This window comes from Mobula birostris, chromosome 27, assembly GCF_030028105.1.
Source record: "Mobula birostris isolate sMobBir1 chromosome 27, sMobBir1.hap1, whole genome shotgun sequence".
NCBI lineage: Eukaryota > Metazoa > Chordata > Chondrichthyes > Myliobatiformes > Myliobatidae > Mobula > Mobula birostris.
In genome coordinates, this window is record NC_092396.1 from 16,102,179 (window position 1) to 16,114,363 (window position 12,185).

The 12,185-nt window shown below is 39.3% G+C and overlaps 1 protein-coding gene across 4 annotated transcripts in view; it reads right to left on the reverse strand.

Moving 5' to 3' along the window:
* Nucleotides 1-12,185, reverse strand: part of LOC140188529 (calmodulin-binding transcription activator 1-like) — a 1,232,669-nt gene that overhangs the window by 12,780 nt on the left and 1,207,704 nt on the right. Inside the window, exon 22 of one of the 4 annotated variants that reach the window (XM_072244898.1) lies at nucleotides 1,315-1,383. The exons of the other annotated variants lie outside the window; for them this stretch is intronic. Within the exon in view, the coding sequence (XP_072100999.1) occupies nucleotides 1,315-1,383 (69 nt within the window). The remainder of the gene's footprint in view (nucleotides 1-1,314; nucleotides 1,384-12,185) is intronic. 4 annotated transcript variants of the gene reach the window in all.

The window sequence follows — 12,185 nt, forward strand, 5'->3', positions numbered from 1 at the left end:
TCCTGGTTGGCCATAGGCGTGGATGCTCCCTGTGCTATTCCTAATACAGGACTATAAGGGACATTGCAGTGGATTCAAATCCTGTTCTTGCCCAATGTCTGTACATGCCCGGAGTTTACTATTTGTCACTGGCATACAAGAACCATTGAAAAACTACATCTCCATAGGTTCTGGTAGTGAGGCTTGAGAAGGGAGCAGCTAACTCTAATAAACCATCAAAACAGAGGGCAGAAATACAAGAGGCAGTGTGTGTGTGCTCACCCAACCAGCAGGCAGCATGGGTAAATGCCTGCAACTTAATTATTTTTAAACGAGGAATCAATGGAAGAAGCTTCTTAGATAGAGCTCTGAGTGTTATTTCAAGCTGAGAACAGTCAGAAAGACCAAGACCACAAAAGTTGGTAACTTGGTTAAGATTCCAAAGGGTGCAGGTCATAAAGGTACCATATCCTAGAGTGATTAACACTTTTAGGAACGAAGGGAATTGAAACGTATTGCTACTGTTTCCTGTGTATGTGCGCACTGACTGCGTTCTTAATCAGGACAACAGAGTGGGGGGGGGGGGGTGGAAATGTCACATGTAACCAGGCTCTGTTTCTCTATCTCAGAGCAATTCCATAGGCCTAAATATGAAACATTATCTTAACAAGCGCATGACTTAGATGGCATACTGCTCTGCAGACCATAGGTTTTCAAACTGGAGCTCTCACATAAAGGGGGCCTACAAAGTGATGATACAGCACCTCTGTTGTCAGGGGATCTCTCTCAGTTTTTCTATTGGTTAATCACAGATACAAAAATAAATAATTAATTTCAAAAAGTAAATAATTTTTGGAAAATTAACCCTGTCCTGTTACATGGTAAGTTTTAGTGAGAGGGTTTAGTAATGTGATACACAGTTGTTCCTCATGTGCCAATAATTGTAGGGGACCCCTGAAAAATACCCAATTTTTGTCAGTATTTAAGGTATGTTTCAGATTTTATAAAGGATCCCTCAACTTGTCAATAATTACAAGGGTACCTGAAGAATATGTCATTATTTTGATATGACTCTTAAGATAGTGATCTTTTTGCAGCGGTGTCCCTGAGAATGAAATATTGAGAAACTCCAGAGTGATGTTTGAAAACCGCTGGTCTACACAACTAAAGATTACTCCTAGACTTTGTCAGTGCACAATATACAAATTACGAAAGCACGATTTCTTAGAACAAATCAACCAAAAATGTATCTTTGTAGCATCAACCAAATAAGTACAAGCAGAGTGACAGAATGACAGTACAGTTTTGAGATGGAAAGTTGTAATAGATTATTACCTCCCTCCGCGTATGTAAGGGTTCAGCTCTAAGACTCCAGCAAATGTGGTTTTCTTTCCTCCCAGTGCGCTGTGGATAGCCATAGTAAAGTGTTTTAGAGGAACTGGTTGTTTTGGTTTTATTTTTTTCTTTTGTGTCTGTTGTCATATTGGGTATAGATAAAGCCACAGGACATTCACTGTGTGCTGGATAACTTGCCTTTCTGTATCATTTCTGAACTGCTGCATTTGTTTGTTCATGCTTAGTCTCAGACTAGGCAGAGACTAGAGACAGAGAGTTCCTTGTGACTGCGTCTGCTGCCTAGTGAATCAAAACAGATCTAGAGCTCATTGGAATCAGTGCTATCCATTGCTAAAAATGTCATACAGTCGATGTGAATAAAAAACAGCGATTTGCGGTGCCGAATCTGTAAAGGATCTTCATTTTCCAACTTCTTTTGATAGCAGATCCTGATTATATCTATAACTGCTGAAACTGATCCAATAATAATGTCTTTAGACGAATCTCTCTGCTTTCTGATTCTGGGGAGGAAGTGGGACTTTCATTTCACCAATCTGAAGTAATAAAACCCACATGAAATAGTTGTTTTAACTTTGCTCAGTAAACAGTCTGTGTTGGATTTAGTGATTTATTTAAAACTAAAGAATTTATTTTAAAAGACATTTTTGTTGAATTTATGTGTGGATGATGCTTGTGAAGGAACCGCATAGGTTTTCTATGAATGGACAAGGCTGTTGAAAGTTAGCTCAACACTGAAGTCCAATAGTTTCAGAAATCCTTCCCCAATCACCTGCCTTGGTGAATCCACCAGCACAAACAATTCAATCGAAATACAGCGCGGACATTTAAGGATCTTTTATATTTTTATGTCAAAACTTCACTCTTTCTGATATAAAGGAGGCGTTGGTGTGTTTAAATAACATGGATTAACACACATTTTATTTGCAGTGAAAGGAGTTTGATTTGAATGCAGCAATCACAGCAATTTCCAGGCCATAGGCAAATGAAGCCCTTGTTAACATTAATGGCTTTGTTTTTTCTAAATTCCATCCCAATATTCAGCTTTCACTTGGAGGCTGATTCCAGGATTTGAAACCAGGTGTTCTAACACTGTAGCCCAGTTTGGACTTGGCCTCTATACACAGAACCAACCTTTTCAGTGAGGGGCCCCAAACAACTATTTCACAAACAAACTTTGAATGGTAATCTTCAAAATGTCCCCTAGTAACACTCAAGTAAAGATCATCGCCTTCCTTACTGGTTAACTTTCATCTAATACCACTTACGATAAAAGTTGATGGTCATTCTTTAAAGAGCCTATCTCCATACTTACAGGTTCAATTATGGGGAATTGTCAGTGATAAACTACATCATCAGATGCAGTGTTAACTTAGTGTGCAATTCAGATATTAATCTTAAAGTTGCTGAGTCTCAGCTTTGTTCATATGTTCTAGCAGATATTGGGCTTTGCCAAATGGGCACTATTGATTAAAGGAAGGTCAGGATTTACTAAACCTGGAGTGGAAAGCTTCTATTATCTACATGCAAACCCACAATGAACACGTTGCAAGATTAAATTATTTCTTCCAGGTATAGTCAATGAACATCTTTCACTGTGTGATTAGTTGGGAACATCTTGACAACTGAATGCATTTATGTCCAGCAACTAATTTTCATTGCCATCTGTCTCCTGCAGATCATCCTCCCCATTTCATCTTTTTTGTTTTCTTTCTAAACTTTCTCTCATTTACTGATTTACTGCTCAGTTACTGTTTCACAGTTGCTGATAAATAATATATAGACATTGAAAGGTCTTTCAATGGGTCGTTCCACAGTGGAAGCTAGCACAGCTAAGTCCATTGCTATCTTCATCCTAATACAGTAGTTTATCAACTGAATTTGGCATGAGATGATAAGTTGGTCAGGTTTAGCTTATCATTACAAGAAAGGCAAAGAGATGCAGCAGTATATGAAGCACATTTTTTATGCATTGTTGTAAATGAGGCTTTATGGAGGATAGTACTCATAAGTAAATACAGAATAAAGAATCTCAAAAGGTATTGAGACATTTTGTTGCTCTGCTCTGTGATAAGATGTTAAAATCTGGATGGAATTTTACTATAGGAGGAAGAATCACACATTTTTAACCTAACAAAACAACCCACAGTTTAACTATGAATGAGGTGAAGGAGCTTCCAAGCAATGTGGATGGCAGATAGACACAACAGAACCAATGAAGAAAGAAGCAGGTAATCTCAGCTGGGAGCAATGATGCCAACATTAAAGAGTTTTCAGGTGGGGGGAATTGGAAGAAGCTCTTCCTCCATTCATAAGCCTAGGTGACAAAATATATGTATTTCTCTTTTTGAGATAACTTGGGTCTTTCTTACCAAGAAAGAATGTCAACAGATCTGTTTTTCTAGTCAATATGGGACAACACGTTCTTCGCCTTTGCCAAAAGGTCACTTTGGGAATCAAGAAACATATGTGATATTGGCAACACAAAGCACAGCTGAGCTGGAGGATCCCAAATGATGTGGAAGTGCATCGCAACTTTATGTCCTGGAGATCACTAGTTCAAGTTAAGACAGCCGAATTTCTGATGGAAGGTATTTCAGATTTTATGTTTTCTATTTCTCTGAAAGGTTACAGATTTCTGCCCCAAATGATCCTTTCCTGGGTAAAGGTTAAGACATGATTCTGCTAATAAAAGTAGCTCTGCTGAGGTGTACCTCACCTTGAATCATTTTGTGGGTTTAATACATCACCATCTCTCCATCCGAAGTTACACTGAGAGTGGTGGGTACCATACCCTGCAAAAGTCTTAGGCACATAAATATAGTTTGGGTGCCTAAGGGCTTTTCACAGTATTGTATATTGGTTAAAATAGGAAGGTGGGTGGGAAACAGAAATAAGAGTATTTAGCTTTGTATTAGCTCTGTAGTATTAAGTGTTATTTGGTAAATGGAAAGATAATATACAGTACTGTGCAAAAGTCTTAGGCACTCTAGCTATAAATATGTGGCTAAGACTTTTGCACAGTACTGTACTTGCTGGCAGGGGAAATGGTGGAAACAGATATGACAGCAATGGTTAAAAGGCATTTAGAGGCACATGACTATTCAGGGTATAGAGGGCTACAGACAATGTGCAGGAAGATGGAATTAGTTAAAATTGGCATGGTCAGCACAATGATCATGGGCTGAAGGACTTGTTACTCTGTTATCCCATTCTATGTACACTGAAAACTAGGCGAACATACAATTGGAACAAATGGAACATCTCCAATGTTTTGACCAGCCAATAAATTTAATAGATGCAATGGTAGGATTCAAAGGATTAAGAATCCACAAGGAACACAACCTCTGGATAGATCATTTTCACATCTCAACGGAATTTCAATCTCATATCATAAACACCACAGATTCTGCAGGTGCTGGAAATCTTGGAGCAACACATAGACTGCTGGAGGAACTCACCAAGTTGGCATCTATGGAAGGGAACAAATAGTTGATGTTTTGGATCGAGACCTGGATTTCAACTCTAAATGTTGACTGTTTATTCCCCTCTATAGTTGCAGCCTGACTTGCTAATTTCCAGCAGCTTTTAATATTGAATTTGAGCCTCAGCACTTCTTTCAATGCAACACATTCAGACTTCGAACATCTAATTGCATGAAATTAATGTCTGCCATTAGATTGAAAGTTGCAGAATATTGTGTAACACTGCAATTCCTCCAGAACACTAGTTCTTCTGGTCAATCCATATTTTAATTGTTATCAGTTTAATTTCTTCAGGGAGGTGATTAGCAAGAGTGATTCATTCCAAATTCAAACTAAAATTTCTCTTCTAACATGAGAAGGCACAGATGGATTTCACACTATACTGCTATTCCTCATAAATGTCCAAAGCTCATATTCACAAGATCATAGAACTATTTATATCAGATCACAGACATTTGAGCCATTAAATGTATACAAAGTCTTTCATGCAGCAATTAATCTTCATACAACTTTCTTGGCTTTTCCATATCTCCATAATATTTACCTTTCCAGTATTTTAACAGTTCTCATTTAACCAAACTTCTCAGAGAAAGGCTCATGAAGTTCTCCAGAGATGAGTGTTGTTCTTGACTCTTAAGCTACCCATGTGATGTGAAGTACCTTGAAGTAGTTCCTGGGACTGAGTCTACAGTATCATTAGTACATGAACTACCTTCCAACAATATTCTTACAACAGTACAGCATAGTACAGGCCTGTCTGCCCATGATGTTGTACTGACCTTTTAACCTACTTCAAGATCAATTTAGCCCTTTCCTTCCTCATAGTCCTCCATTTTTCTTTCATCCATGTGCCTATCAGAGAGACTCATAAATGTCCCTAATATGTCTGTCTCTATCACCAACCCCAGCAGTGTGCTCCATGCACTTACCACTCTCTGTATAAAGAAACCTACCTCTGACAACTGCCATATACTTTCCTCCAATCACCTTAAAATCACGTCTTCTTGCATTAGCTATTGCTGCCCTGGGAAAAAGACGTTGACTATTCAATCTAACTATGCCTCTTATCATCTTGTATACTTCTATTAAGTCACCTCTCATCCATCTTTGCTCCAAAGAGTAAAGCCCTAGGTTGCTCAATCTTTCCCCATAAGACAGAACTGGCAGTCATAGGCCTAACTGGTTGTTCACTGTTCAGTGGACAGGGTCTTAATTAAGAGCTGGTGTCCTGATATTATCTTCAAAACTCTACTGAATTTGTTTTGTGCTGTTGTTCCTTTTCCAAGAATCAATATTAGCCATTAGCTGCTGTTGGTTAAGAACCCGATAACAAGAATGTGAATTGGGCCATTACATTTAGTTGAAATTGGAATCACTGGGGCTCTCTGGATTACAAGTATTTTGGAAGACTGGACTCTGGATGTTCACTGTTAACCACAGATTCATTTCTATCACGATAGCAGCACTATAAGGGCAAATTATTGCACCGTTCCCAAATTCTCTTTCTATGTTATAGTATTCTTTCTAAGCAGCCCAGGCTATGCATTAGACACGGTGGGTTGTTGTCACATTTTCAAAGAGGCCATTCAGTGATGAAATGGACGAAGATGTTTTCACAATATGGATTACTGGTGGTTCATCAAAGAGATTTGGATAATGGCAAAAATTAAGGCTTTCAATTCTGAATTTGATAGACATTTTATGCCTGGTATAAGAGCATCAGGTATACAGAGCAAAGCCTGGTAATGGTAAAGATGAGCCATGATCTAACTGAGGGGTAAAACATGCTTGAAGGATAAATGACCTTCTCCTGTCTTTAGATCTGTAAAAGATTATCTGGAGCAGGCTGGTTTCTTCTTCTCCAATGGTTAGTCTTCCAGGCTGAGGGGTGATTATGCTATCCTCAAAGCTTTTAGTTTCAAAATTCACAGAATGTACCAACAGCTAGGCATTCTGAGCAGTTCAGGATTCTTAATTTAATACTAAAACATCCTCAGTTTTTCATTTTAATATTATCCTCAAACACTGAATTGGAAGTTGGAAGCTTGCCTCTTCCCACGGTTTGAAATGTATAGACACATGGTGGAGGAGAGGGAGAGAAGGTAGGAGAACTGAAGATGAGATAGTGAAACATTGGTTTCTAATGCAAGGAAGCATTATCCCTTAAGAGCAAGATATCCTCACCTTTTTTAACCAGCATGTTATATCATAGTTGTGCCAGCGGACAACCATTAAGCAAAAAATTTGGAATTAATAAAATATAGTTGTTATATGGAATAAATTATAATGTGTTAAGTTAGTGATCAAAACTTGGAAGGGATGAAGTTCATCTTTTGTAAAAACGCAGATTGGGTCAGCCAAAGAATACTGGGCATGGAGTAAACTCAAGTTACAATCATCCAGTTGTGTCTTCAAAAATATCACTGTTGTTCCTTTTCACACCTTGTGGCACATCGGGCAGAATTTTTTGCCGTACTGTTTTTTTATGAGGCTGAGTTGCTAGCTCGACACTCAACCCAGTACGAATGGAAAGCATGCAAGGAGCCAGCTGGATTTGAAGCCAGGACCATTCATCTTGAAGTCCAGTGATGAAGCCACTATACCACCGGCCAGCAATATAATATAACCAGTTAAAATTTCAAACATACTAAGGGCAGCAGGCAAGAATGATCTGGTTCAATTTAAATGTCCAAAAGACAACTGCTTCATCCAACATTAACTGGTTAAGTTAATTTGTTGCAAACTACATCAACTGAATAGACAATAGTAACATTCTTGAGTGATAAGAGTTTTCAAGGGCTTGAAATCACTCCTTGAAACATTAGCACATGCAACAAATCTCTTTTCTGGCTTCTTAGTAAAGAAATTATAAACTTACTGCCCACTCCCTGCCTAAAGCTGTGTACCTAAACCCGCAACAAACAGTTGCCAATTTTTGTTTCCCAAAAAGCACAATTAAGTTACTTGGGTTTGCTCACGAAGTCAAGACTTCATTTGATAATTCAGTCAACCCCAGGAGCCTGGAAATTCCACTGTGATTGTTACATTGCACCAACCTCCAGTGCAGTCAGATAAATATACTTTGCATGCTATTTCACAACTGACTTGACTGAATTAAGGTAAGCAGGAAAATAGCTCCTTACAAATAAATTATCCGTGTGGTACAGTACTAATGTTATTGAGGGAATTAAAGAATTTTACTGACACTCAGCTGACTCCAATATATGTGATCGCAATTAATAACTTAATGATTTGTTGTTAGTGTCTTAATATACTAACTTGTCCAAATTTAATTTATCTTTCAAGTCTGTCAATTATTTGCATTTGTAAATGAACGTGCAAAACTTGTACACACAAGTTTCAGGTATTCAATGGCATAAGAATGGTAGTAGAAATCCAACTTTCATGTGTGTTTTGCATATTCAGACACTGTTCTATATCAGGGAAGATATGGCAATATTACGATTCAGTCCTTCTAATGTGTATCTTCACATTATTGGATCGAAAACAGGCGTGGACTCCTCTACTGGTGGACAGAAGATTTGGATTCAAACACCGATACATAAATTCCCAATAGGAATCTCTGTCACACAATGATCTCTGTTTGGTACAATTTATCCCTTACAGGTTTAATTTCAGAGCAGTGCAAACACAAATGGTATCAGCCACAACTTATAAATGTTAGTCTTCTCCCTGAGGGAGACAGTATACAGCTCTACTGTTGTGCTGTAATTTTCATTTCAAATGGGGCAATGAGCAAGTATTTAAAACTCTTCCATTTCCACACTCTGCAGTAGGAAAGCCTTTTTTTTCTCACTGGTATGTTCCATCAGCAGCGGCACATTGCTGACTCCCCTTGAACAGAGTAACGAGATCCAGCAATCCCTGGTGATTTTGAGACTGTCTCTGCTGAACACACACGAGGTTATTAGCCTTCCATCAATCTTGCCTCCAAATATTTGGTTCCATTGAGTTAAATGGAATGCAGTTGGTAGCCAATGTCCTTATAATCAGTTGGCACTGACAAACAACTACAAATTTCTCCACAAATGATGGGCTCGCTCCTAGCATAACCTTTTGATTTGGTTCAAATTTATTAATTTCATCAATTCAGAAGCTTCAAACCCAGGCTAGATGACTTAGCATGTTCAGTCACAGATACCATTTGGTATGTGTTGCAGCAATAGCAGCAGAAGGGTTACAGCATTCAGTATGTTTTATGGCTCCATTAATGCTTTTAGAAAGCAACCTACACTGGATATTACCACACATTGGACACAGGCAACTCCTCCCCAATATGACCCTGGACTACTCTCCCTCACCCCCAATATGCATTCAGTAAACATCATGGCTGCAGGCACATAAAAAATATTAGTGGCAGTATAGAGATGCAACAAGACTAGAAATCCATAGCAACAGCCCAGCTCACACATGACGTATGATTACATATTTCTGCATACCATATCAATAGAAATCATGTTGCCCCATTAATATATCTGAGCAGTATCATTTAATCACAACTTATGTGATGCAAAGAAGATGGTGAACTACTACAATATTGTGTACTTTGAGCAATCTTGTTTAAAGCTGCAATCTATTATATAAAAGAAATGGTGCATGCAGAAGTCTACTAATATGTGTCAACAGGCAGCTTTTAGCATTCAGGGCCAAGGACCCTGCTGCAGGAGGCGAGTAATGAGCTAAGAGGAAAGTTTGGTTTAATCAAGAAGTGAATTCAGTCAGCTGTGCTACTATGGCATTTCTCATGGGTAGTATGGGCCTAACAGTCTGGGTTGTGATGACCTACTGCTCAGGTTGTAGCGAGTTTTTTTACTTGTGTTCTTGTGATGAACAGAACTACTGAGGCACATCCTTAGGTGAGGTACAGATGATAACTTTGGGGTAGGTAGGGAGGGTCAAAACAAATAGGTTTCAGGTTAAAGAAACATGGAAAAATTAAGAGAGTTTAGGGAAAGTAAGAAGAGAGATGATGTAAGAAATCTTAGGGAGTGTCATTTTAATCTAATTCTTGCTTGCAGGAAACCAACAAACAACCTCACCCCATCTCATTAGATTTAGCAATAGCTTTTAACTTCAACCACATGAGGATGCAAGTACAAAGGGGTTTCAAAGAGGATAACAGCAATAAGAAGAACATTTAGGAAAGCAATATTCAATACTAGAAGAATGGAAGTTATAAAAATTGTTATGATGAAGTCAATTGAATTGGTAACATTTAATGTGACTGTATTGCATTACATACTGATTCAGAAAGAGGTGTACCAATGGAAAGGAGTGAATGTCACTATCTAAGCTGTGGCAGTGGGTGAGGTGGATGAGCAGTGACATTTTAATACAAGAGAAGCCGTTGTGTCACGTACACACAGCAGGTTTGAACACACAGATCTCCAGTAAAATTGCTCACAGATGCCTAGATGAAACCATGTTTAATCTAACTGACCTTTAAAGGCCATTGCTCAACTACTTTATCTGGGTAAGTGGTTCTAAATGATTACAGGGAAGATCAATTATACACTTATTATTGAGGCAATTAAATATAGGTTGGCAGTTGTTTGCAAAAATCCTAGTGTGTTCTCTTGGAGTCTGTAGTGGTTAGTGGTGTCAATTTTGGTCTGGAAACGCTCTTGACATCTTGTTACACTAAAGATGCTAGATAAATGCAGGGCAATGTTGTGCTGTGTAATCGTTAACCTTTTTAATTTGGTGGATCTTTCAAAACGTTGCTGTCACACTCATCAGGACCTCATGTAAATCAAATCAGGATGGTATGTTACCTCCCAGATGCCAGGGTCAGAGACATCTCGGATCAAGTCCATGGCATACTTAAGGGGGAGGGTAAACAGCTAGAAGTCATGATACACATTGGCACTAATGGCATAGCTAGGAAAGGGGAATGAGGTCCTGAAGAGCAAACATAGGGAGTTAAAAAGAAGGCAAAAAAGCAGGACCTCAAGAGTAGTAATCGCTGGATACTGCCTATGCATATGCTAGTGAGTAGGAAATAACATGTTATGGCAAATGAATATACAGCTGAAGAGCTGGTGCAGAGGGCAGGATTTCAGATTTGTGGATCACTGGGATTTCCCCTGGGGAAGGTATGACCTGCACAAAAGAAACAGGTTACACCCGAACTCCAGAGGGACTAATGTCCTTGTGGGCAGGTTTGCTAGAGCTGTTAGGGAGGGTTTAAATGAGGTTGGCAGGGGGATAGGAACCAGAGTATCAGGTCAAATGATGGAGCAGTTGGTGTAAAGGTGCAGGCAATGTACAGAGTCTTCGAAGGAGGATAGGCAGTGGATAGGGTAAAAATGCAGTCAGTTGGACGGGTTGGAAAGTGCTTACTTTAGTACGAGAAGTTTTATGAGCAAGGGCGATGAACTTGGAGCATGGAGCAGCACATGGAATTATGATGTTGTGGCCATTACCGAGGCTTGGCTCTCTCCAGGGCAGGAATGGCTGCTGGATGTTCTGGGGTTTAGATGCTTCTAAAAGGACAGGGACAGAGGTAAAAGAGGTGGGGGAGTGGCATTGCTAATCAGGGATAGTATCACAGCTGTAGAAAGGGAGGATGTTGTGGAGGGGTCGTCTACACATTGTGGGTGGAAGTCAGAAACAGGAAGGGAGCAACCACTCTACTGGGAGTACTCTATAGGCCTTCCAATAGCAACAGAAACAACGAAGAGAGGTTAAGTAGCCAGGTCTTGGAAAGGTGCAAAAATGACACCGTTGTTGTCGTGGGTGACTACAACTTCCCTAAAACTTATCAGCAATTCCTTAGTGCAAAAGGTTTAGATCAGGCAGATTTTGTTAGGTGTATCCAGGAAGGATTCCTGACACAATATGTGGTCAGGCTAACGAGAGGGGAGTCCATATTGGATCTAGTACTAGGGAATGAACCTGGTCAGGTGAGCATTTTGGGGATAGTAACTACAACTCCCCGACCCTTAACTAGGAGAAGGGCAGATGGTATGGGGGAGGGATAATTACAATTGTATTAGGCAGGAATTTGGGCATGTAAATTGGGAGAAGATGCATTCAGGGAAATGTACAGCGAAAATGTGGAGGTTGTTTAGGGAGCACTTAAATGGGCTTCTGGATAGGTTTGTCCCATCGAGACGGGAAAAGGATGGTAGGATGAAGGAACCATGGTGGACAAGAGAAGTGGAACATTTAGACAAAAGGAAGAAGGAAGTATACTTATGGTTCAGGAAGCAAAGATCAAAAAGGACTTGAGAGCTATAAAGTAGCCAGGAAGAATCATAAGAAAGGACTTAGAAGAGTTAGAAGGGAACATGAAAAGGCCTTTGTGAGTAGGATTAAAGAAAGCGCCAAGGTGTTTTACACATC